This window comes from Hyperolius riggenbachi, chromosome 9 (assembly GCF_040937935.1).
Source record: "Hyperolius riggenbachi isolate aHypRig1 chromosome 9, aHypRig1.pri, whole genome shotgun sequence".
Lineage (NCBI taxonomy): Eukaryota > Metazoa > Chordata > Amphibia > Anura > Hyperoliidae > Hyperolius > Hyperolius riggenbachi.
This window is the reverse complement of record NC_090654.1, coordinates 6,918,901-6,946,535: the sequence shown is the minus strand read 5'-3', so window position 1 is coordinate 6,946,535 and position 27,635 is coordinate 6,918,901. Positions and strand designations below refer to the sequence as shown.

The 27,635-nt window shown below is 46.5% G+C and overlaps 2 protein-coding genes across 10 annotated transcripts in view; one reads left to right on the top strand and one right to left on the bottom strand.

The window, feature by feature from the left end:
- Nucleotides 1-27,635, top strand: part of IQSEC1 (IQ motif and Sec7 domain ArfGEF 1) — a 1,051,066-nt gene that overhangs the window by 664,153 nt on the left and 359,278 nt on the right. The gene's annotated exons all lie outside the window — the stretch shown is intronic.
- Nucleotides 21,595-23,426, bottom strand: LOC137531871 (E3 ubiquitin-protein ligase TRIM11-like). The gene has a single exon (XM_068251867.1). The coding sequence runs from the start codon at nt 23,424-23,426 to the stop codon at nt 21,870-21,872; it is 1,557 nt and encodes a 518-aa protein (XP_068107968.1). The 3' UTR covers nt 21,595-21,869.

Here is a 27,635-nt window from a genome sequence, read left to right as displayed (position 1 = left end):
CAGGCACCTCTGTCCATTCACTATGCCCAGCCTATGCTGTTGTCCGAGAGTAACACAACGGATAGCAAAATGGCAGAAAATGATATTGCTACCTACGATAGTTGTTTATATCTCATGCAGTGATAATCCGGTGTGCGTTATGTAGCTTTATTCTCGGGACAATCATGGCTGCTCTCTATAGCTGATTGCAGATTGGAGTGCAGAAGGTGTTCCCGAATCCCGTCTGTGGCCGGCCAGAGGTCCCCATTAATGGAACAATTTTTATTGAACAATCGTATTTTTTGATAGATTATTCTGATTGTCTTGAATGAAAACAAGGAAGCTGGTATTGCCTAATCTATCCCAAATGATCGCATTATTTATTATTTTCTCTAATAGTCGATCAGCGTGTCGGTTTTTCCATAGATATGATTGTATATACGATCGTAGGTTGAATTTATTAATGCTTTGGGTGGATTAAATACAATCTTTTTTTTTTCCTTATCAAAATGATGATTGTTTGCTAAAAGATTGGGCATCTATAGAATCCCCAGTCTGGTCTTGAGTTGCTGATAGTCCACAGACTGTCTGTTTCATAGGCTGCCATCCTCTCTAGGGAACCAGTCTGTGCCCTGTCATCTGGTAATGTAAATAGCAGGATGATGCAACCCAAGCAGCAAAAGCCCCGCCCATACAACATGGAACTTAACTCCCTAAAGTCAGAAGCTTCTGGTCATGTGATCAAAGTTTCAAAATAGGAGTTTGGCTGCAAAAAGCCTCAGTAAGTGAAAAAAAGGCTAACATCTCATCACTAGGCTATTAGGCCCGGTGCACACCTAAACCCGCTAGCGGATCCGCAAAATGCTAGCAGATTTTGAAACGATTTTTTTATTTTTATGAGGCGTTTTGCTATCATTTTGCGGATTGCTGCTGCGGAATTCAGTGTTCCACATTTCATATATCGTTACAGTAAAGCTGTTACTGAACAGCTTCTGTAACAAAAACGGCTGCAAAACTGCTCTGATCTGCCGTTTTTCAGAGCGGTTTGCGTTTTTCCTATACTTTGGAGGCAGAAACGCCTCCCCAATCCAAAAAATGCCTCACCCCGGGAGTATGCGTTTTTCTGCTAAACGCCTCCCACTCTGGTGTGCACCACCCCATTGAAATACATTACCCTAGCGTATCCGCAGCCGCAAGCGGGTGCAAAAACGCCTGAAAACCTGCTCGGTGAGCACCAGCCCTGAGATGGTGTTTTTAGATTTGTGACCAGAGAAGCAGTTTAATGATCTAGTTAAAAAAAATTACGCATGGGTTGGCCTAAAAAGCAGTTTTCATTCTGTAACGTATAGACTTTGTGTGTCTGTAAGTTTAGTGCCTTAGAGTTGCTTGGTGAAGGGAGGTTGTGTGTAATGAAAAAGGGATTCTTCACCAGAGACCTGGATAACAGCAAAGCCAGCTCACAGAATATGTGTGTGTATGATGTGTGTATAACCACATGAAAGTCAGCTGCTGATGCACTGTACGCTTTCTGTAGGATGGTGTGTTTTATACTTCTGCCCTGTTCACACTCAGCAATGCAAAACGCAATTGCCTGACGGTTGTGATCGAGATTTTGCATTGCAGTACTCCATGATTTCTGGGCAATTGTATTTAGCAATTGTCATGAAGGAGAATCGTTACGCAATTGTCAGGAGAATACATCATGTAGCACGCTTGCAATCATCGGAAATCGTAAACGCACCGCAAACGCTGCAGAGAGAGTAATACCATAGCCATTATTATGCAGCAGTGCTTTGCTGATCAACGGTGAGTATCAAAGCGTGAATAGCGGGCAAAAAGCGTGCAAGTGTGAGTGCAGCCGAAATGTGCTTAAAAGATCTTAAAATAAGGCTCTCTGCTCAGTAATGTTATACAATTTCCTATTGCTTTTCTTCTAATGACACTTTAGAAATACCTCAGCAGCGATCCTTCTTTATACACTGTGCGTATTGGTAACTCGCGGGTTGCTAGTATAACGCACACTACAATAATTGCGCAGCACATGATAAACTAGCAGTGCGGACGTTTCCTGGGTAACACAAGTGGTACTGATATGCCCAACGATCTTCTAGAAGTCACGTGAATCTGCCAGAGTAGGTAAACTGTCTGAATGGGTGTGGCACTGTCTGTAATGGGCGTAGCACTGTCTGTAATGGGCGTGGCACTGTCTAATGGGCGTGGTACTGTCTGTAATGGGCGTGGCACTGTCTAATGGGTGTGGCACTGTCTGTAATGGGCATGGCACTGTCTAATGGGCGTGGCGCTGTCTGAATAATGGGCGTGGCACTGTCTGAATGGGTGTGGCACTGACTAATGGGTGTGGCACTGTCTAATGGGTGTGGCACTGTCTGTAATGGGCATGGCACTGTCTAATGGGCGTGGCACTGTCTGTAATGGGCGGGGCATTGCACCATCCTATATAATAATTAGAGTCCTGCCTGCAGAGAATGGTATTATTAGCACAAACAGTGATGATTATGACAAGTGTATCAGGATTGGAGGGCCAGAATTTAGGCTAGGAGAAAAGCTGCCAGGAGGGGTAGTACAGGGGGTGCAATACTTGGGGTGAGGATCTATGGTACTCTAGTTTGTTTAAAAAATGTCATCAAACCAAATGATTGTGTCAAAAATAATGTTAGTCTATTAGATATCAGCTGCCATTTAAATTACAGATGTTCACAGCACAGCACAGCAACTGTAAAATTTTATTTATATAAATGAACTGCAAATTGCGTATTAAGTTCCTGAAAATGGTTCTGGGATTTGTATGGTATATTTTGTCCCACGATGTTGAGCTTTGCTTGGTACCGCGGCGGTCTGGTGCTTTGCGTTGCTCATTGAGCAGAGAATGTCCTATTATTGTGACTTTGAAGTGCTTTGCTGATTGTATATCATTTTGTTAGTGCTTTGCTGGTCATGTTGCATTAATTAAGAATATTTTGTGTTTGTTTTGCACACATGCTCTTTCATCACGGGAATATCTGTTGCAAAATGCTGACAAGTATGAACCAATTTCTGCCCAAAAGCAAACATTATGCAAAGCAAATAGTGATAAATCCACAATGCTGGGCACTTTGCTGACTTTAGCACCCAATGCTCATGTGTTCAATTGCTGTAAATGCAAAATGCAAAGATCGGGACAATGGTGAATCGACAGCTAAAATGTGACCGGCGTTCTGCTACGCCAACACCAGAGATGGTCAATGAGATGTAAATAATTTTATCTTGCATGCAAACGTTATGCAAATTGTATGCCGTAACTATAACTAAGGCGTCAGAACTCCGATAGGTATATAAACGTGTCATACGGCGGGTCTGCGGCGTCTCCATGCACACGGCACGTAGATTAGGCATAACTGTTGCTGGATTTTGTTGTAGCCTGTAATATCTTTTAATGTGTCCATTAATGATACAATTGTAGCAAACAATCGACCTTTTGACCAGACAATTGTCATCGGAAGGAAATTAGCAATTGGGACCATGAAGAGGATTAAAAAAAAAAAAAACAATTAGATTGTTTCAAATGAAATCAATCAGAAAAACGATCATTCAATTGGCACCTTTAACACTTTGTGATCTGATGGATCAGAAGGTTGAGCGTTTGCTAAATTGTATTGTTAAAGGACTCTTGAAGTGAGAGGGATCTGGAGGCTGAGATATGAAAGCTGCCTGTCCTGCTGATCCTCTGCCTCTAATACATATAGCCTCTGCCCCTGAACAAGCATACAGCAGATCAGGTGCTCTGACTGAAGGTGGCCTGGATTAGCTGCATGCTTGTTTCAGGTGTGTGATTCAGATACTACTGCAGCCAGAGAGATCAGCAGGACAGCCAGGCAACTAGTATTGTGTAACAGGAAACAAATATGGCAGCCTCCATATCGCCCTCACTTCAGGTGTCGTGAACCGAGCACTATTTTTAGCACCCAGTCATCTCAATAGCACATTAAATATGTGTGCAGACAAAGTGGCTCATTAATAAAAAAAAACAACTTTCATTCTACCTCTTCTTTTTACATTTAACAGTCTAGCAGAGGCCTTTACTGCCCTACTTCCATGTCCTGCCTGACCCGCGCAGAGGTTTCAGGCTGATGTAATTATTTTATTGCACATATTCGCAGAGAGCAAACAAAAGCTTTCATTGACGGTGGGGGGTGGAGAGATAGGACACTGTTCTTCGAAGAGTTCAGAGAAGTCACAGATGCCATCTTCACACTTTCCCCAGGATAACTAATGGGCAGCTAGAAGGGGAGGGGGAGATATGGCAGCACCTATAGCTATTGAAAACCAGGAAAAAAAAGTGCTGCTTGTTTCCCTTTTATTATGCACCTTTGATTTTACAGGCTGGTTGTTCCCTGATGATGTAGGAGAAGCTGTATAGAGGGCGCTATATGTTGCTTTGTTGGTGAACAGCATTAGTGTAATCAAAGCATGATGTACAGAGATGAAATGAGTTCTAAGTTTAGAATGACAAAGGGATCACTAAGAAACCACAGATGCAATCTCCGCAGAGTCCCGCGAGTCCCGGGATATTTTGGTTTCGCTTATTCTGTTTTCCGCTAGGGAACAATAGCAATTTAAATAATGACTCAGTTTAATTAGAATATGGCAGATGTGCACTTGCAGTCTACGGAGTGTAAACTAAATATAACAGAAAATAAAAGCACACGAATAACCTTGCGGTCTGCATTGCCATTGTTCTCAGTTCCCCCGCCACAGTGTACCCTGCGTCAATAGTAGCAGCTGCAGGGAAGTCTATAGCTTACAATCAGTCCATCTTCCCTCCTCCCATTTCCACAAGACGCATTTACAAACTTGTAAGTGTGACTTTCATTGAAAATTCTCTATTCAAATGACATAGACATAAACGCTGTCATGGCAGCAGAGCGAGCATTTGAAATCCCGGCATCACGGCGGTGTGCGGGGAGTGTTCTGGCATTACCACGGTGTGTGGGGAGTGTCCTGGCGTCACCACGGTGTGTGGGGAGTGTCCTGGCGTCACCACGGTGTGCGGGGAGTGTCCTGGCATCACCACGGTGTGCGGGGAGTGTCCTGGCATCACTACGGTGTGCGGGGAGTGTACTGGGGTCACAGCGGTGTGTGGGGAGTGTCCTGGCGTCACCACGGTGTGTGGGGAGTGTCCTGGCGTCACCACGGTGTGTGGGGAGTGTCCTGGCGTCACCACGGTGTGTGGAGAGTGTTCTGGTATCACAGTGGTGTGTGCGTGGAGTGTCCTGGTGTCACAGTGGTGTGCGTGGAGTGTCCTGGTGTCACTGCGGTGTGTGAGTAGCGTCCTGGCGTTACAGTGGTGTGTGGATAGCATCATGGCATCATGGCGGTGTGTGGGGAGTGTCCTGGCGTCACCACAGTGTGCGGGGAGTGTACTGGTGTCACCACGGTGTGTAGGGAGTGTCCTGGCGTCACAGCGGTGTGTGGGGAGTGTCCTGGCGTCACCACGGTGTGCGGGGAGTGTCCTGGCGTCACCACGGTGTGCAGGGAGTGTCCTGGCGTCACAGCGGTGTGTGGGGAATGTCCTGGCGTCACCACGGTGTGCGGGGAGTGTACTGGTGTCACCACGGTGTGAAGGGAGTGTCCTGGTGTCACAGTGGTGTGTGGGGAGTGTCCTGGCATCACAGTGGTGTGCGGGGAGTGTCCTGGTGTCACCACGGTGCGTGGGGAGTGTCCTGGCGTCACAGCGGTGTGCGGGAAGCGTCCTAGCGTCACAGCGGTGTGCGGGGAGCGTCCTGGCGTCACCATGGTGTGTAGGGAGCGTCCTTGCATCACAGCGGTGGACGGGGAGTGTCCTGGCATCACAGCGGTGTGTGAGTAGCGTCCTGGCGTTACAGTGGTGTGTGGATAGCATCATGGCGGTGTGTGGGGAGTGTCCTGGCGTCACCACAGTGTGCGGGGAGTGTACTGGTGTCACCACGGTGTGTAGGGAGTGTCCTGGCGTCACAGCGGTGTGTGGGGAGTGTCCTGGCGTCACCACGGTGTGCGGGGAGTGTCCTGGCGTCACCACGGTGTGCAGGGAGTGTCCTGGCGTCACAGCGGTGTGTGGGGAATGTCCTGGCGTCACCACGGTGTGCGGGGAGTGTACTGGTGTCACCACGGTGTGAAGGGAGTGTCCTGGTGTCACAGTGGTGTGTGGGGAGTGTCCTGGCATCACAGTGGTGTGCGGGGAGTGTCCTGGTGTCACCACGGTGCGTGGGGAGTGTCCTGGCGTCACAGCGGTGTGCGTGAAGCGTCCTAGCGTCACAGCGGTGTGTGGGGAGTGTCCTTGCATCACAGCGGTGGACGGGGAGTGTCCTGGCATCACAGCGGTGTGCAGGGAGCGTCCTGGCGTCACCATGGTGTGTAGGGAGCGTCCTGGCATCACAGCGGTGTGCGGGGAGTGTCTTGGCATCACAGTGGTGTGTGGGAAGTGTACTGGTGTCACCACGGTGTGCAAGGAGTGTCCTGGCGTCACAGCGGTGTGCGGGGAGCGTCCTGGCGTCACAGCGGTGTGCGGGGAGCGTCCTGGTGTCACAGCGGCGTGCAGGGAGTGTCCTGGCATCACCATGGTGTGTAGGGAGCGTCCTGGCATCACAGCGGTGTGCGGGGAGTGTCCTGGCGTCACAGCGGTGTGCGGGGAGCGTCCTGGTGTCACCATGGTGTGTAGGGAGCGTCCTGGCGTCACAGCGGTGTGCGGGGAGTGTCTTGGCATCACAGTGGTGTGCGGGGAGTGTCCTGGTGTCACCACTGTGCGTGGGGAGTGTCCTGGCATCACAGCGGTGTGCGGGGAGCGTCCTGGCATTACTACGGTGTGCGGGGAGTGTCTTGGCATCACAGTGGTGTGCGGGGAGTGTCCTGGTGTCACCACGGTGTGCGGGGAGCATCCTGGCGTCACAGCGGTGTGCGGGAAGCGTCCTGGCGTCACCATGGTGTGTGGGGAGCATCCTGGCATCACAGCGGTGTGCGGGGAGTGTCCTGGGGTCACCACAGTGTGCGGGGAGCGTCCTGGTGTCACCACAGTGTGCGGGGAGCAACCTGGTGTCACCACGATGTGCGGGGAGCATCCTGGCATCAAAGCGATGTGGGGAGAGCGTCCTGGCGTTACTGCGGTGTGCGGGGAGCGTCCTAGCGTCCTCTGTCTCCAGACGCCGAGACACAGCAAATGCCACACAGGAAGAAACCCCAATCATTGCACTACTGACACATTGCTTGCATGCTCCGCTCCACAAGCCAGGGGACACAGGTAGTCTTGAGCAGCTCACTCTGCACACCATGTTGCAGTGGATGGGGGGGGGGGGGGGGGGGGCACGGACACAGCAGGGAGCCAGCTGACAAGAGGTCTCTAGTGCACGATCCTTACACTCCTCTGCCAGTAACAAAACCTGCTTCACCATCCGTTCTGCTCCACTGACTCGCATATAAGCCGAGGGGTTTGGGGGTAACTTTTCATCACATTTGGGCTAAAAATGTAGGCTTATACGCGAGTATATAAGGTACCTTGCTTGTAAGGGCTAGTGCACACCAAAAATCGCAAACGCTTAGGACTTGATTCAGCAAAGAGTGCTGATAGCACGACCGTTTTCATAAATCTTCACGTGAAACGATAACTTTTTTGCGCGCAAACGCAAATTTTTGCACAAACGATATCGGTTTCGGAAATGCGAAAATCCACACGAAAACGGCCGTGCTATCGGTTAGCACTCTTTTCTGAATCAAGCCCTTAGTGTTCTTTGAAGCGATTTTCTAAAGTGATTCACGGCGTTTGCCTAGCGATTTTTATTCAGTGTTAAGCGATTTCTGGAGTGATTGCGTTTAGTTGGATATGGCTTTATGCATGGCATTTGTGAGAATGGTGAGAAATGGTACCAGAAATAAAAAATAAACAGTCTATAGAAATAATGATAAAAGGACATTTCTGGAATCCTGTGTTGTAATTTTTTGTTTTACATTTGAATAATGTAGATTATCTGTCTCTCTGTCCTCTGCATAGTTATGTTTACTCAGAACTTACTGAGCGTCTTATCTCTGGTGTCAGGAGCGTTCCTCGGGTCCACACAGATGTTTTATGATCTATAGCTAGTTTTCAGGGAACATTTTCTTATGAGTGTATAGTTAAACTTCAGGTGTTATCTTTGCAAAAGAGCTTCTCTGAGCGACCCACTGAATACAGTCCTGTTTTCTGAAGCACTTACACAGGCAAGAAACTGTGAGAGACAGCTTGAGATAAGGTTTTAATGCAGGAAAGTTCAAAGGGCCATTAGCTCTGCTTTGTTTTATAAGACAGCGTGTGGTTTTAAAACTGCAACTGTGACAGAATTGTGCAGTGTTATTCAGTATATAACTGAAAATTAACATATGAGATGCTTTTCTTTGCTACTAATGTTCTGTTCATTATCCGTACTACACATACAGTTCATTATATCATATGTTTATTTTCACTTCAGGTTTTGGGCCAGTCCATCTCCTCATGGGGAATTCAATGCTGTTGAAAACAAAGACAACTCAGAGAATCCCCCATGAGGAGATGGACTGGCCCAAATCCTGTGGGTTATGTCAGATTTTAACTGCCTACTTTTTTTTGCGATAGTGGTCCTTTAAGGGAACCAAGGAAAATTATTTCAAATAAACACCTGATGTATCTGTAAATGAACATTACATACGTACCTCACTATCAGTTCCTCTCAGAAGCTCACCATTTTCTTCTAATAACGATTCCTTTCAGTTCTGACAATATTTTATCAGAACTGAAATATATCAGTTGCTGTCAGTTATACCTGAAAGGGCAACTGATGAGCAAGGTAATATCCATGTTTCCCTATGGCTCAAGTGAGTGATATGACAGTGTAACAGTGTGCTGGCCAGGAAGCTGTTATGGGGTAATGGCCATTTTCAAAATGGAGGACGGAGAATTCCATTGATTACAATGGACAAATGGGACGCAGGAGAGGAGAAAGAGATTGAGTAGTAGACTTCACTGCAGGTAAGTATGACTTGTGCATATTTATTTTAACTTTTAATTTTCAGTCCAGGTTCTCTTTAAAGAGGAACTCCAGTGAAAATAATGTAAAACAAAAGTGCTTCATTTTTACAATAATTATGTATAAATGATTTAGTCAGTGTTTGCCCATTGTAAAATCTTTCCTCTCCCTGATTTACATTCTGACATTTATCACATGGAGACATTTTTACTGCTGGCAGGTATTGTCAGTGGAAGGAGATGCTGCTTGCTTTTTTGGCAGTTGGAAACAGTTGTTATTTCCCACAATGCAACAAGGCTCCCACAGTGTGATGTCAGAACCATGGTCCTGACCTCACACTGTGGGAGAGGTCTCACCACAATATCAGCCATACAGCACCCCCTGATGGTCTGTTTGTGAAAAGGAGTAGATTTCTCATGGGAAAGGGGATATCAGCTACTGATTGGGATGAAGTTCAATTCTTGGTCACGGTTTCTCTTTAAGGATCTTTTGCTTCCTACAAACGCATTGCAGTGCATGTATGAGCCTAAATTCTCTAAAGCTGTAATATTCGGGTTGCATAAATAAATACTGTATGCTTTCCATAGTGATGTAAGGAAATGAGATATTAGAATGAAATTGCGCCCAGTTTTCTGACTCCAGTAAAGTGAAGCGTAATTGGCTGCGACGCACGACTGCACTTTGCGCATTATTATTGCAGTTGTATTACCTCATTAAATACACCCGACGGCGCCGCGACTGCATGAGCAGCAGGGAGGTATCGCGCGCTGATGAGCGTTCTTTATTGGCTCATGAATACGTAATTACCAGCCAGGCGTCCCTGCGTATCTTCTTGTGTGAATAGATATATAATGTAACTATATAAAAGGAGAGTGCTCCGGAACAGATCCTGCGATACAGAAATGTAAACACGATAAGAGATAAAGCTGCAGATGGATAGGAGAGGTGTGTTACTGTGTCTGGGGCACTCATTACCACCATTGTGCATTATGCCTCATAAACACACTTTCCTGACTGCATGAGATACATACAACTAGATAAAGTGCAAAAGTAATTACACCTTTGCACACTCACTACGCACCAGCCCTTCAAATGCACTTATTTTAGGGTATAGTTACTCTCTACAGCCAGTTAAAGGACAACTGTAGGAAGAGGGATATGGAGGCTGCCATATTTATAATCCGGCTCTGCTTGCGGGGCGACACTTCCGTTCAGAACAAGAGGGGAAAGAAAGTGACTTTATTTATTCAGGGGGAGGGGCAGTAAGAAAACAAACAAAGTTATATTTGGCACTTCTACTTGTGCTCAGTATTCAAACGACATGGTTGATTGAAATATCGTTGTGTGTGGACATTGTTTAAGGCCCTGTTCACATCTAACATCGAAATCGCATACTCAAGCGTTTTGCGATTTGTTGCACTTTTTTTCCTTCTCCCAGCGCTCCATTGCGTGCTACGATTTTGGGCAAAGGGCTTTTGTAAGCGTTTTTGCAGAGCGATTCCATTTTCCATTGAACTCTTTGATCCGGAAAAGAATAAATACAATGTATTTATTCTTAAAAAACGCAATCGCCGCATAAAGCGATTTTGTAAGCGTTTATCGCTTTTCCTTATACCTTCCATTAGACCAAAATTGCCCCAAAAATGGTACAGGCACCGCTTTGCGGAGCGCAAAGCGGACGAAATGCGCTGATAGGAACCTTCTCGTACAGATTCATTGCACAAGCGTTTTGTGGGCGATTTTTGAAAATCGTCTGTGCTTGAAAAAAGTCAGAAAACGCCCTAGATGTGAATGAGCCCTAAAAAACTTGCTGCTTCTGTGATGTGGCTGGTTGTGTGCGCCGGCTTCTATCCACCGGGTATATGGACCATTACACATTTGGTGATTGAGTTGGTCGTTCCAGGATAATCGGTTATTGTACGGTAACGTGTCCAGCAGATAAAAGAGGAAATGTTTCCCGTCTCCAGCAATCACATCTCTGACAAAACTTCACTGATAAAGGGATAAAATGAACACCTCTAGAGACCCCTTTAGAATACCTGAGCCCTAGATGTAAATGTAACGAGACGTGAGCATACAGGAAGCTGAAAGAATCCAGTTATTGTTTCAGAAGATTCCTCCATTCGCCAGGTACTGTCAGATGCCGCCAGATGAAATATTTATATCGCTGTTTACGGATTCTGTTAGATCTCTGGCACCATCCTCTGGGGGGCAACGGCTGGAAGGAGCTTAATGTTAAGGAAACATTCAGCAATGAATTCATTCATTTTGTATATTTATGTCGACCTTTTTGTGATTTCTACAATTCCTTCTTTTTATAGTTCCCTGGCAATGTGTTCTCTTGCGTTCTTTACCCGAATCCCGACCCGTCATTAGCTTAGATTATTGAGGTCCGATCTATACGGGTGACATCTTATCCCGGCCTGCCTAGTTTTCCCTTTCTACCTTTCTTCTCCTATTCTGACGTTATATGTATGTTCTTTTACACTTCCTTTATATGCGTACGCCTTGATATGGATGCAGCGAGTTTATCTGTGGTAGTGGCCATCGCTGAAATGATTGTATTACACACTACACATAGGATTGGTTTTAAAGGACACCCGAGGTGACATGTGACATGATGAGATAGACATGTGTATGTACAGTGCCTAGCACACAAATAACTATGCTGTGTTCCTTTTTTTCTTTCTCTGCCTGAAAGAGTTAAATATCAGGTATATAAGTGGCTGACTCAGTCCTGACTCAGACAGGAAGTGACTACAGTGTGACCCTCACTGATAAGAAATTCAAACTATAAAACACTTTCCTAGCAGAAAATGGCTTCTGAGAGCACGAAAGAGATAAAAAGGGTCAATAGTTCATAAATGTTAGCTTTGGCATACTTCAATAAATGCGTCATTGCCCAATAACAATAAAACAGTTAAAACTTAGTAGATTTAAACATAAAATAAAAGTGTGGAATATCTTAAAAAGTCATTTTTAGGAGAAGGAAGATAGATACAATAGTTTATTACATTAGTCTGTTTTCGCTTCGGGTGTCCTTTAAAGTGAATGGGAACCACATTTTAGAAAAAATGAAGCAAATACTTACCTAAGGAGAGGGAAGGCTCTGGGTCGTATAGAGAAATCCGTCTCCTCTCTCGGTGCCCTCTATCCTGTACTGGCTCCCCCCCCCCCCCCCCCCGTTTCCACCCCCCACCGAAAGGGTTTTTGGAAGTCTTCGGGAGCCCTGTCCTGCCGAAGACGTGCGGCTCCATACTGCCCAGGCGTGAGCGTGCAAGGGAGCGTGCTTGCGCAGGCGCAGTACAGGGCCGCCCTTCTTCAGGAGTACTCGGGCTCCCTGAAGACTTCTGAAGACTCCTTCGGCCGGGTAAAGCAGTATTTGACTAATTTAGTCACTGCTACCGGGCGAGCCAGCACCGGAACGACGGGACCGGGAGAGGAGCCGGAAGGCTCTATAGGACCCAGAGCCTCTCCTTGGGTAAGTATCTGTCTCATTTTTTTAAATGCGGTTCCCATTCACTTTAAGGGCAAACTCATAAGTGATTGGAGATACATATATATATATATATATATATATATATATATATATATATATATATGTATTGTAAAGTTTTACTTATATGTTTTTTTTTTAAAATTTACATAAAGTTTGTTTTGATTGGTAGTTGTAAAAGATTACTCGAGGCAACATGTGACATGATGAGATAAATAGTTGTATGTACAGAGCAAAACATATTAATAGCCAGGCTGATTTACTTGTTTTATTTTGCTGCCTCAAAGAGGTAGTTTTTAGACATGGAAGTGACAGCTTCTGTCTTGTCTGTAGCTTGTCGGAAATATAGTAATCATCACTGATAAGCAAATTACAGCCATAAAAGTTTTCCTGGCAGAATACAACTTCTGAGGGCAGGGAGAGAAGCGAGACAGGAAAAGGTCAATAGTTCATGTATTTTCATTTAGGGACTCGTAATAGGCTGCCACTGAGCAGAGACAACCAAACATTAAATCTACTTTGTAAATATTTAAATATAAAATAAAACCCTGGGATATCTAAAAAAAAAAAAAAAGTCATTTTTTAGGAGTAGGTGGATAAATACAATTGCTTATCTCATCAGTTTATTTTCATGTCGGGTTCACTTTAACTCTTCTCTATGTAGTCACCATTCAGATTTACATTTTATTCCCAGCATTTCTTAACACTCCAAATACCATTATTGTAGACGTCTGCAGATCCCGCCTTAAACCCCGCCCCCACTTCAGGAATGACGTCATCTGTGTTCTCAAATAGCCAACCCTATTTGACAACACAGATCACAGGTCACGTCCTGTTTGTTTCTGGAAAGGGGTTAGCAAACATGGAATCCAACGTGCAGATACCTTAGACATGTGCAGTCCATCATGAATAATTCTCCGCACTCTACCTTAACCCAGGCCAGTTTCATTCATGATCATTTGGATGGTTGTTCATCTGTCTTCCAGGATTAAACACTCCCTGTGGCCGCATCGTCACTCAGTGGTGGTCTTCCAGGGCTCGGCTCGTCTGTGAGGGACTTGTGACCACTTTAGAAATTCTTTCCACCTCCCAACAGTGTCATAACATGGGCAATCATTTCCAGGGGTGTTGCTAGGGTCCCAGGAGCATAGCACGCGTTGTGAACGTAACCAGGGACATAGCTAGAAATCACAGGGCCCCATAGCAAAATTTTGGTTGGGCCCCCCTAAAAAAAAAACCAACAAAAAAAACCATTAAATTGATTAGGTGTGAGGCATTGCGGGAAAGCAGCCGCCTCTACTCAGCGTGAGGCGGCTGTTTCCCTCAAGGGCATGGCGGAGCGTGGAGAAACCGCCGCGTCTGACGCGGCAGTTAGCGTGCATGGCCCTGAGACACCGCAGAGCGGTGCTGGTGTGGCTGGGACTCATAGTCCCTCTAGATTCAGATTGATGCGCGTGCGCGCGGAGAGGCAGAGCCTATATGGCAGCCAGAAAAAGGTCAGCTGACGACTAGGCCTCTTCTCATTGGTCCAGCACTTAGGGAGGTGCTGGAGAAATGTCTGTGTATATATACTGCCAGCAGTTCAGTTGCTGGTTTTCTGGCGTTGCGATCACAACGTGGTAGCACTCAGACCTGAGTCAGATTCTGATACTCTGTTGCCGAACCCCGGCTCGTCCTTAGACTCTGCATCTGCCTCTTGATTTTGTACCTCGATATATCTGATACCCTGTTGCCGAACCCTGCCTGTACCTTAGACTCCGCCTCTGCCTTCTGAATCTGTACTTTATCTGTCCGTGTGTTTACGACCTGGCTTGTCCGACCTCGAGAACCGACCTTACTGTTAGAGGCGGTTCCCAGTCCTGGTAGTGACACTCCCTCTTGAGTGTCACTCTCGTTCTGACATTTCTTCTCTCAGCCTGACTCCTCCTCCCGGGAGAGTCCAGAAGGAATTTGTGCAGTACTCCTTACTGCTCTGAGGCCAGTCCTCTAAGTATTAATGTTTGCACCAAACACTCTTACTCTACTCAGGTGTCCAGAGGTTAGCTTATATATCTGATTATCGGTGATACTGCAGATCATCAATAATCTGGTATATATCTGTATTCCCTGTGATACTGCAGATCACCGGTATCCAGATTCTCTCTCTGTGTTACACCGATCGTTACAGAACGCCAGACCAAAAAACAAAATGGACGCACGCACTGGTCCTCTGGGTGAACTTGCCACTTCGGTGGATAATGTCAATCGAGTGCTGGGTGAACACAAAGCATTGATTGAGGCTTTGTCAGGGTCTGTACGAACCCTCCAGACGTCAGTGGATGAGGTGCGATCCCCTCCTAACGTTGACATACGTATGCCCGTACCCGAGAGGTTCTCAGGCCACAGATCTGACTTCCGCAATTTTAGGAGTAGAGTGTTATCTTATTTTGAATTGAGACCCCGATCCTCTGGTACCGAGGCCCAGAGAGTCACGTTTATTAAAACTTTATTGTCCGCCAACTCCCAGACCTGGGCGTATAGCCTACCTCCCGGAGACACAGCTCTTACCTCTGTAGAGGAATTCTTTAAAGCCATGGCAGTAATTTACGACGACCCGGACCTTGCCGCGACCTCTGAGCGGAAGCTCAAGCTTTTGCAGCAAGGCAAAGGTCCGGTCGAAGATTATGCGGCTGAATTTAGAAGATGGTCGGTTACGGCCAGGTGGGACACCTATGCCCTCTTGGACTGTTTTTTGTCTGGGTTGTCGGATGAGGTCTCCGACTTAATGTTGAGTCAGCCCGAGCCCAAAACGGTCGATGAGGCCATCTCGTCGGCCATTCGTATCGACCTCAGGCTGCGCCATCAATGACAGACCAGGGGCAGTCATCGTGTCAGGTTGACATCTTATGCGGCACCTCCCGCTGCACCTCTGGTAACGCCATCTCCCTCTGTCTCATCTTCTCCGGTCTTGCCTCCTCCCGAGCCGATGCAGATCGGTCGGTCAAAATTGACCCAGGTGGAGCGAAGACGGAGAATGACTGAGCAACTATGTCTGTATTGCGCTTAAGGAGGGCATAGGGTACGAAACTGTCCTAATAAGCCGGGAAACGCTACCGCCTAGGAGTTGTAGGGGTAACAACCTAGGCGCCCAACTCATACCCCTAAAAGAAAAACGTTTGCTCCTTCCCTGTACGATTACGTGGGGGGACAAATCTGAAGCCACGGAGGCCTTTGTTGATTCAGGCTCAGCGGCTAATTTCATGAATTCCGAGTTTGCAGAGAAGTTGGGCATTCCACTCACCCCAGTAAAACCACCTATCCAGGTTACTGCCGTGGACGACTCCCCGCTACAAAGGGACCGTCCGCTGTCTCAGACACCAGAGGTGGAAGTCATTACTGGGGTACTGCATAGGGAAAGATTAAGTTTTTTTGTGTTACATATGACTACCTCCACAATTGTCTTAGGTATGCCCTGGCTGCAGCTCCATTCGCCACAGATTAATTGGGCTACAGGACAATTAACCAGTTGGTCAGACGTCTGTTCCCAGCAGTGTCTAGGGAAAGTGACATTAGGTCAGACCAAGATTCATGTGGCGGGTGTTCCCGAGCAATATTCTGAATTTTCGGATGTATTTTGTCCCAAGGCTGCTGATAAGTTACCTCCTCATCGCCCTTTCGATTGCCCCATCGATCTCCGTGCTGGTTGTATGCCCCCTAGGGGTCACCTGTATAATTTGTCTGGACCAGAGAAAATGGCTATGCAGGAGTACATCCGTGACAATCTAGCCAAAGGGTTCATTCGCCCCTCCCGGTCGCCTGCAGGGGCCGGTTTCTTTTTTGTTAAGAAAAAAGACGGAGGTCTTCGACCTTGCATCGATTACTGTGGCCTGAATAAAATCACGGTGAAGAATCGCTATCCGTTACCATTGATAGACGATTTATTCACGCAGGTCATAAACGCTAAGATCTTCTCAAAGTTAGATCTGAGGGGTGCATACAACCTGATCCGCATTAGAAAGGGCGATGAATGGAAGACGGCCTTCAACACACCCGACGGGCATTACGAGTACTTGGTGATGCCCTTCGGGTTGTGCAATGCGCCAGCCGTCTTCCAAGAATTAATCAATGAGGTATTCAGGGAGGTGTTGGGTAGATTTGTGCTGGTATACCTTGACGATATACTAATCTATTCCAACAACCTCTCTGAGCACAGGATCCACGTTAAATTTGTGCTGGACGAGTTGAGACAAAATATGCTTTATGCCAAGGTGGAGAAGTGTATTTTTGAGGTGACCACCACGTGACGTTCTTAGGGTATGTGATTTTCACCTCAGGCCTGTCGATGGATCCTGCCAAGGTCACAGCTGTCTTGGAATGGCCACAGCCAGTGGGGCTGAAGGCCCTGCAGAGATTTTTGGGTTTTGCGAACTACTATAGAAGGTTCATTAAGGGGTACTCCACTATAATTGCCCCCCTTACCAGTCTCACAAAAAAGGGGGCAGATACCAACCACTGGTCCCCTGAGGCTGTTGCAGCCTTTTCTCATCTGAAAAAATTGTTTTGCTCAGCGCCCATTTTGAGACATGTAGACACGTCTTACCCCTTTATTGTGGAGGTTGATGCCTCGGAGGTTGGGGTGGGGGCGGTGCTGTCTCAACGGTCAGGGTTGCAGGGCAGATTACATCCATGCGCTTATTTTTCCCGTAGGTTTTCACCAGCAGAAAAAAACTACGATATAGGCAACCGGGAACTTCTGGCCATTAAGTTGGCGTTTGAAGAATGGCGCCATTGGTTAGAAGGGGCAGAACATACGATCACGGTTTACACTGATCACAAGAATTTGGAATACATCGAGGGGGCTAAGAGACTAAGTCCCCGTCAGGCCCGTTGGTCTTTATTTTTTACGAGGTTCAGATTTATTATCACGTACACTCCAGGCAGCAAAAACATCAAGGCAGATGCCCTGTCCAGATGTTTCGAACCAGAGACAGCACAGCCCCCCGCTCCTGAGTCCATCATCCCGCAGAGGTTAGTGTTAGCAGCCACAGAGACCTGGGAGGATTGGACTGAGGTTTTGAGTCCCTTTCAGCAGGATGTCCCTGAGGGAAAACCTGAGGGGGTTATGTTTATCCCACTGCCATTCCGTCTACAGGTTCTACACTGTGAGGCATCGCTGGAAAGCAGCCGCCTCTACTCAGCGTGAGGCGGCTGTTTCCCTCAAGGGCATGGTGGAGCGCGGAGAAACCGCCGCGTCTGACGCGGCGGTTAGCGCGCCTGGCCCTGAGACACCGCAGAGCGGTGCTGGTGTGGCTGGGACTCATAGTCCCTCTAGATTCAGATTGACGCGCGTGCGCGCGGAGAGGCAGAGCCTATATGGCAGCCAGAAAAAGGTCAGCTGACCTGCTCGGTCAGCTGACGACTAGGCCTCTTCTCATTGGTCCAGCACTTAGGGAGGTGCTGGAGAGATGCATGTGTATATATACTGCCGGCTGTTCAGTTGCTGGTTGTCTGGTGTTGCGATCACAACGTGGTAGCACTCAGACCTGAGTCAGATCCTAGAGTGTGCCGGGACCAGCTGGAGCTGTAATCCTACACTTAGCTAGATTCTGTTGATAGCTTAAAGTACTAGTTTGATTGTGATTATCTGTTATGACCCTTTGCCTGCCTGACTATTCTTCTGAACTCTGATCTTGTACCTTGACATTCTGATACTCTGTTGCCGAACCCCGGCTCGTCCTTAGACTCTGCCTCTGTCTCCTGATCTTGTACCTCGATATATCTGATATCCTGTTGCCGAACCCTGCCTGTACCTTAGACTCCGCCTCCTGAATCTGTACTTTATCTGTCCGTGTGTTTACGACCTGGCTTGTCCGACCTCGAGAACCGACCTTACTGTTAGAGGCGGTTCCCAGTCCTGGTAGTGACACTCCCTCTTGAGTGTCACTGTCGTTCTGTCATTTCCTTCTCTCAGCCTGACTCCTCCTCCCGGGAGAGTCCAGAAGGAATTTGTGCGGTACTCCTTACTGCTCTGAGGCTAGTCCTCTAAGTATTACTGTTTGCACCAAACACTCTTACTCTACTCAGGTGTCCAGAGGTTAGCTTATATATCTGATTATCGGTGATACTGCAGATCACCGGTAATCAGATTCTCTCTCTGTGTTACACCGATCGTTAGATTAGGTTGCCCAAGTATGTGTAACCACAGTATAAGTAGGTAGAGAGTCCCCTTAACATTAAGGACCTCCCCCTTGGCACTACCTAACCCTACAATCCCCTGGTGGTGTCTAACCTAAACTTCCCCACCCCCAACTCTAAGGACACCCCCAACCACTGCAGCCTAACCCTGATGTTAATAGCCACAAACATTGTCTTTTAACATTAATTTGGGCACCTGCTATAACATTTGCATAGCGCTATCTTATTGCACCCAAATTACTGTTAATAGCTGCTACGGTAATCACAGGTATTAACATTTGACTTGCCTCTGTAGTATACAGTTTTTAAACCATGGCTGTACTAGCAAAAAAAAAAGGATTTTTACTTATCTGGAGCTTCTCTCAGCCCCCACCCCACCCGTAGTGTGTCAGTGTCCTTTGGGCGCCCTGCTTTCTCCTACTGTCACCTCCAAAATGTCTGTAAATAGAGCTCAAGCCATGCCTACCGTGCATGCGCAGTCCTGTTTGTGTGCAGCCACAGTCACGCTCCTGTCGCTAGGAGCATAATGTGCATGCGTAGTCCTCTTTGTGTGCAGCCACGATCACGCTCTTGTTGCCAGGAGCGTATTGCGCATGCGCAGTCCTGTTTGTGTGCAGCTACAATATTGTCGCTAGGCGTGTAATGCATGCGCATGCACAGTCCTATTTGTGTGCAGCCACGATCACGCTCTTCACCAGAGAGAGCTCATTTTTCTCTTGGGTATATCACAATGGTACATGCTAGGCTGGCTTCAGCATGTAGCGTTGTAGTGTGTTGTGTTGGTGGTATAATGGTTAGGATAGCAGCCTACAGAGCGGTAGGTCTGGGTTCTATTCCCAGCCAATGTGAGTTGGCTTTTGACATGCTACAAATCCTTAAGCAAGCAAATTTTTCTCTTGGATTGATCATAATGGTACAGGCTAGGCTGGCTTCAGCATGTAGTGTTGTTGGTGGTATAGTGGTTAAGTGAGTTACTTACCACACACTGAGACCTGGGTTCAATTCCCAGCCCAGCCTGGGTTCAATTCCCAGCCATGGTATGTAAGCTGGCTTTTGAAATACTACAATTCCCTGGAAGATGAGACCCTCCTCCCTCCGGGAGTGAGTGAGGGAGGGAGTGAGGAGGGAAAAAGGGAGAAAGGGAGAGAGATTCCTGATGTCATAAAGCAGTGTAGGCCAGGGATGAGCAGAAACTACGCCAGTGCGAATCTACGCATCGTAGTTCGTAGGTGAAGTTTCAAAACTACGCTTACGAATTTACGCGTAGTGAAGTACCGCTACGCGTAGCTTACGCCCACTATGCGTAGTTAACATGTGTATTGCGTAGTGAACTACGAATGCGTTACTCGCGTTTAATTTTCCGTGTGCGATTGTATGCTTACAAATGTATGCATTGGAAAGGGGAATGTACGCATAGAAGAGTTCCTGGTATAAGCATTTAAAGAGGAATTCATGCGTAAAATTTTCTGCATACTGGCATAAGCATCCGTATACGCACTACGCGTAATTGCGTATTTTAAAGCGTAGTCTACGAAATGCATACGAAGCGAATATTTGATTTCGAAGCCGTAGTTTGGCGAAGCGTAATTGCATAAAACTACGCGTAGTTCCAGCGTAGCGAAGTTGGCTGACTACGACCATCCCTGGTGTAGGCCTGCAATTGAACATTCAATGAGATTTCTTACCTTAAAACACTGTTTTGTATGAAATACAGAATTTTTTGGGGACTTTTGATGTGTATTTCACTCAAACATGTCTTCCTCCAGGTATTAAACCCCTTGAAACATCTTTTCTACCATTTTTCTAGTCAGCAGAATTTTTTTCAAACTTTTTAAGTTCGCCCATTGAAGTCTATTGCGGTTCGCGACATCTCTAGCTATGACAAATAGCATACCTTATCAAAGTTAACACATCAGAGTAACATAGCGAGCGCAAAAAACGTATGCCTGCTAATTGGCAATGGCACTCGTCCTGCCCTGTGCCCCCTTGGGTTCATAGCGCTCGCTATGCTACTCTGATAAGGTGTGATATCTTTGAGAAGGTGTGATATCTTTGAGAAGGTGTGATATTTTTGATAAGGTGTGATATCTTTTTTTTGGGGACTTTTGAAGTGTGATATATTTGACAAGGTGTGATATATTTGAAAAGGTGTGCTATCTTTGATAAGGTGTGATATATTTGATAAGGTGTGATATCTTTGATAAGGTGTGATATCTTTGATAAGGTGTGATCTATTTGATAAGGTGTGATATATTTGATAAGGTGTGATATCTTTGATAAGGTGTGATATCTTTGATAAGGTGTGATATCTTTGATAAGGTGTGCTATTTGTCATAGCACGGTTTAGGGCGACATTACAGGAAGTCACACGGCGAGTGATGGAACGCAAGGAAGGAAGTGCTTCCCCGCTTGCTGCTGATCACATTGTTTAGCAAAACTAGCTGGAGAGGGAGCGGGGATGGGGGACTCAGGTGAGGGAGTGGGTGTCTGACCCCAGTCCCCGCCGTTGTGCCCGCTGTACCCCTTCCTGGCTGCCACCCCCTCCAGGCTCCCTGGGGACATGATGATGTTGAGGGGAGGAGCAGGCAGAAGGCAATCCGGATCTCCCTCCGTTTTTGTGTGCTATGTAGCCTGTGTAGAGGGAGATCAGTTTTTGTATTGCCTTTCATTACCCCTCCCTGTATCTGCGGTCCGTGAAGTCCCAGAAAATCTGGACTCTCCATTCAGTTTTTTAAAACTAAGTCCGCGGATCCGTTTTTTGAATTGTGTGAAGGCAGCGGCTATTTTTAACATCGGTAGCCGTGGCTCCGATTTTGGTCCGGGACCAAAAACGGAGTCACGGATACGTTTTTTAAACAAGTGTGAACCGGCCCTCATACTTCTTGTTTATCTGCTTTATAACATTTAATTCTTTATTTATTTTAAAATGAATCCAGAATATACGAAGAAGATATAGAAATTAATAGTTTCAAGTGACATGTTTCTTATCACAGCAGCTCATCACTGAAAGTAATACAGGGAATAGAGATTATTATCAGTTACAGAGAAACAAATACAATTATAATCATGTGACAATAAATGAGGATTTCAGGATATAATGATTCAGGACAGAAACCAGGAATTGTCCCTGGTAATCACAGACAGCTAGTAATTACTGGCAGGACAATCAGCCAATCACAATCCTCTCCCTGTGATGTCACCAGTGGGCGGAGCTCTCACACCCTCTGACCCCCCCCAGATATCTTTATACAACCTTCCCCTACCCATAACCCAGCATGGAGGGGCTCAGTGAAGGTGGCAGTGAAGGTGTGGAGGTGTCTGATGGGGTCACACAGGGCATAAAAGGAGATCTGCCCGGCCTCATAATCCAGATATATCCTGACTCTATCACTGGGGATCCCATCAGGTAACTCAATCACTTCACTGTCATGTCTAACTGAGTACTGATTACCCTCCCTGTCCAACCCCCAGGACTTGTTATTACATCCAATCCCTGACTGCCCTCCCCTCCTGGCTATACTGGGGTAACACATCCCGACTCTCCAGCTCACTGATCTCCCAACATACACTTCCCAGTAATGTCGCCCTGAGGAGAAACTCCGGCTGCTCAACACCTGAGACCAATCCTGAAATCTCTCTGCTGTTTCTGGGCGGTTCTGCTCTGCAGGTAACCAGGATGCAGTTTTCCTGTCATCTGATATATGTACAAGATTACTAGCTGTGGTTACATCCAGTAATATGTCTGCAGGCTGTACAGAGATCCCCCCAGTTACCCCAAACATGATCTCAGCCAGTCCTGTGTGTAATGTGTGTGAGATGCCGGCCACATCCAGATCCCCTCCATCATGGAGCTGCTTATCATGTCTGTCCTCCGTGTCACACAAGTCACCTGTGTGTGGTTCCTGTAAGACAGTCAGTGGATCAGTCATGTGACACAGCTCCTCAATGTGACGCATCTTCCTAGACAGCTCCTCCTTCTTTATCTCCAGCTGCCTGATGATGTCATCATAGCATTGTACCCGCCTCATGATGTCACTCAGGACTCTCTTCTCCAGCTCCTCCAGCCGTCTCCTGAGGTCTCTAAACAAGGCAGTGACTCTCTCTGCTTCACCAGCTGCTTTTTCTTGTGCTTTTCTCCTGCATTCCTCCAGACTCTGGACTCTTTTCTCAGCCTCCTCTGTCTCTGCCATCAGTGTCTGCAGATCATTCCTCAGCTTCTTCTTCTTCTCCTCAGAGGCCTCCTGTAGTGTCTCCACCTGGTGTCCCCGATGTTCTCCAGCCAGAGTGCAGGACACACAGACACAGGCAGAGTCCTCAGTGCAGTAATACTTCAGTATTTCCTTATGGACGGAGCATTTCCTGGTCTCCGGGGAGGTGGTGGGGGCACATAAGACGTGTTCTGGGGCCTTGCTGTGGAATCTCAGGTGTTTATCACACATAGAAGTGTCACAGTGCAGACAGGACATAACGGCAGGTACAGGAGAGTCTACACAGTAAGTACAATGGACTCCGACCTCCCCGTGATCTGGCTGTGTAGACCGGAAACGCCCTGCTATGTTCCTTAGAGCAATGTTTGTCTGTAGTCCGGGCCGGTCCCTGAACCTCTCCCTACATTCAGGACAGGAATAACCTGCAGACCCCTCCTGTGAGTCCAGCACACGATCAATACAGACCCGGCAGAAGTTGTGACCACATCTCAGCATTACAGGATCTGTATAAATGTCCAGACAGACGGGACACTCCAGCTCCTCGCTCAGAATAGCAGACGCCATCGCTGGCAGCAGGAGAGGAAACAAAAGTGAAAGTCTCTGATTCTCGGAATCCTGAAGAACCAGTTACTTATTATTTGCCTGGGGGAGGGGCAATGTCAAAGAGGCATGCTGGAAATGGGAAGTTCGGATCTTTTCAATGATTCGGATCATTTGAATCGGATCATTGAAAAGATCCGGATCTTTGATCCGAATCTCGGATCATTTTACTAGGGAAGCATTCGGGGGTGAAATGACTAGCAGGACAGGACTTTCCCTGCAGTGGACAGAGAAGGGGAGGGGGGTGGACACACAGAGAAGGGGAGAAGATGGACAGAGGGCAGGGAGTGGACAGAGAAGGGAGGAGCAGAGAGCAGAAATGTTTGTTTGCACACAATACCCACATGCTGCAATCATATGCTTTACATATATTTCACCTACATGTTCATCTGTATACTTCGAATGCAAACATAGCACAGTGAAAGAAAGCATTACCAGAAGTGAAGTGCAGCTGTTTAGAGCATATTGTACAGCAATCACAGTGCCTGCCCTTCTAGCCCAGCACGCTGTCTGTAAAGTTACTGAGCTGAGCCAAAAGTTTCCAATTTGTTCACTGCACAACTATGGAACAGGCAGCATATAATGAGCAGCACATTATAGCCAGTATGTGTGCTCTACACCTATCTGGCAGTGGCACCCATGTCCCCTCTCTTTCATCTACCTGTCCCTGCAAGGCTGGCTCCACTCCAACAGAGCGATCCATCTCTGCTCTGCTTCCAGGACCCCCTGCCCGCTGAGGGGGGGGGGGGGCGCTATGCTCCTGGCCCGCCCCCTTTGCGATCCGAATCACTCATTTTGATGATTCGGATGATTCGTCTCACAAAAGAGATTCAGATCAAAGATCCGAATCGTTCATGATCTGAACAACACTACTAGCTTCCTGGTCTAAACTAGTACACAGTCTGCATGGAATTTACATATTGTCCTACTATAATAGGCACTTTAGCAAGGATTACACTGTGAGCCCCTCTCAGGGATTGTCAGTAACATGACTTTACACTGTGACTATAGACCAGTGATGGAGAACCTTTCAGAGGCAGAGTGCCCAAACTGCCTCCCAAAATCCACGTATTTTGCCAACATGGCAATTTATACTGCTGTTTTAGTTAAACAAACCTGATTGGCTGTGTGTGGCTCTGTCCCCTTTTCTGAATTTGAACCCCAGTGACTCAATGACCAACTGTATCAGGTTTGAGGCTTGTGCCATTAACAGTGCAAAAATGGCAGCAATTTTATTATTCCCCTTGAAAATCAACAGGTGAATATTAATCCCAGTCATCCAGTAACCAGCTGTGCAAAGTTTGAGAACCCTGCCATTAACAGTGTAAGAATGGCTGCAGTTTACATTTTCCCAGAAAAATCTGTTTTTGACTCCACCCACTTTTTGTAACCTTGACACACAGTCACTCAATGACCAAGTTTGTGAGCTTTCGGGTTCCTGGCATCAAAATAGTGCTAATGGAAGCAGTTTATCCAGCAAAGAATGATTGATTGGATAAGCTCTTATACTACATGAAAGTGGTAAGATTGAACAACCAAGATTGTATGGTGTGTGTTGAGCCTAAGAATGGCTGCAGTTTATATTTTCCCATGTAAAATGTTAATTGTTTTTGGCTCCACCCACTTTTTCTAACCTAGACATACTGTCACTCAATGACCAAGCTTATGAGCTGTGGGGTCTTTGACATCAATAAGTTGCATTTTCCCATTGAAATTAAACATTTAAACCCCAGTCTGGCAGTCTCCCAGTGACTGACTGCACCAGATTTGAGGCCTTTGCTATTAAGAGTGTATGCTGTAGGCTCCACCCACTTTCCTGAATATTAATCCAAGTCACCAAGTGGCCATCTGTGTCAAGTTTGAGAACCCCGCCAATAACAGAATGGCTGAAATCAATCTAAAAAATCTGATTGGCTGTTTGTGGCTCCACCCCCTTTAGTGAATTTGGACCCCAGTCACCCAATGACAGACTGTATCAGGTTTGAGGCCTCTGCCATTAAGAGTGTAAGAATGGTAGCAATGTAAATATTCCCCTTGAAAATCAATAGGTGAATTTTGATTTGCTGTTGTAGGCTCCACCCTATTTCTGAATATTAATCCCAATCTCCCATTGGCCAATTGTGTCAAGTTTGGGAACCCTGCCATGTAAAAAATTAGGTTGCTGACGCCGCCCACTTTTTCTAACCTTGACATACAGTCACTCAATTACCAAGTTTATCAGCTTTGGGGTACTTGGTATCAATACTTTGTATATTCCCATTGAAATTAAACAAATATGATTGGCTGTTTGTGGCTCCACCCCTTTTCTGAATTTGAACCCCAGACACCAACTGTACCAGGTTTGAGGCATCTGCTATTAACCGTATAAGAATGGTTTAAATATTCCCTTTGAAAATCAAAAGGTGAATTTTTATTGGCTGTTGTAGGCTCCACCCACTTTCCAAAATCTTAATCTCATTCACCCAGTGACCAACTGTGCAAAGTTTGAGAACCCTGCAATTAATGGTGTAAGAATGGCTGCAGTTTACATTTTCCCAGTAAAATTTGTTTTTGGCTCCACCCACTTTTTGTAACCTTGATACACAGTCACTCAATGACCAAGTTAATGAGCTTTCAGGTTCCTGGCATCAAAAATATGTGAATGGAAGCAGTTTATCCACCAAGGAAATCTGATTGGCTGTTTGTGGCCCCGCCCCTTTAGTGAATTTGGACCCCAATTCACCCAATAACTGACTGTAGAAAGTTTGAAGCCTCTGCCATTAACAGTGTAAGAATGGCAGCAGTTTAAAGATTCCCCTTGAAAATCAATAGGTGAATTTTGATTGGCTGTTGTAGGCTCCACCCACTTTCCTGAATATTAATCCCATTCACCCAGTGACCAAGTGTGCCAAGTTTGAGAACCCTGCCATTAGCAGTGTAAGAATGGCTGCAGTTTACATTTTCCCATTTAAAATGAATGGCTGAAATTTGAGTGGGTGTTTTATGCTCCGCCCACTTTTCCTGGATTTGTAACCTCGGTCACCAAGTGACCAACTGTGCCAAGTGTGGGGACTCTGGCTTGATTACTGTGAGAATGGCAGCCTTTTATATTTTTTCCATTGACATGAATGGGTAAAATCTGATTTGCTGTTTGTAGCTCCGCCCAGGTGTGCAGGGGGGCCGCGAGACCCCCAGAACATATCATCCCAGGTAGTAAGGGATCTGTGTACCAAGTTTCGTTCAAATCGGTCAAGCCGTTTTCGAGTGATCGCAGCACATACACATACACACACACATACATCCGATTTTATATATATAGATAAAACAACTCATACATTACAGGCCACTCTATATTTAAAATTTTGCAATCACCCCCACATATGAATTGCAGAAATTACCCTCATATTTATAAAATGCAGCAATTACCACACATTTAAAATGTATCAATCACCTCACATATGAAATTAAGCAATTATCCCGCAAATAAACTGCGTCAATCACTGTCGCAAATAAAATGCAGCAATTACCCCACTTTTCAAATGCATGAATTGACCCCACAAATGAATTGCTGCAATTACCTCGCATTTAAAATGCATCAATTAAATCACATACGACACTAATCAGGTACAGTCAATGTGCAGCGCGCCGCGTTAAAAAATGGGCTGGGCTATGCAGCGGCACAGTGGGTGGGGCCTAAAGTTTATGAACCTAGCAGCATTTCACATAATTAGACCCCCGCCTGGCTTCTGTCTTGGCTGGCCTGGGTACTGTACTCGGCTGGCGGTGACCCTGTGCTCTCCTGGCAGTGATGCTGTGCTGGCCTGGCCGGCAGTGATGCTGCGGCCAGTATAGGTACCCCCAATATAGGTAGCCAGGCATGGTTGCCCCCAGTATAGGTTAGCCAGGTACAGTTGCCCCCAGTATAGGTTAGCCAGGTACAGTTGCCTCCAGTATAGGTTACCCAGGTACAGTTGCCCCCAGTATAGGTTAGTCAAATACAGTTGCCCCCAGTATAGGTTAGTCAGGTAAAGCTGCCCCCAGTATAGGTTAGCCAGCTACAGCTGTCCTCCAGTATAGGTAGGTAGCCAGGTACAGTTGCCCCCAGTATAGGTTAGCCAGGTACAGTTGCCCCCAGTATAGGTTAGCCAGGTACAGCTGTCCTCCAGTATAGGTTAGCCAGGTACAGCTGTACTC

Coding starts and splice junctions, on each gene's coding strand:
- LOC137531871 (XM_068251867.1), bottom strand. CDS start 23,426: ATGGCGTCTGCTATTCTGAGCGAGGAGCTGGAGTGTCCCGTCTGTCTG.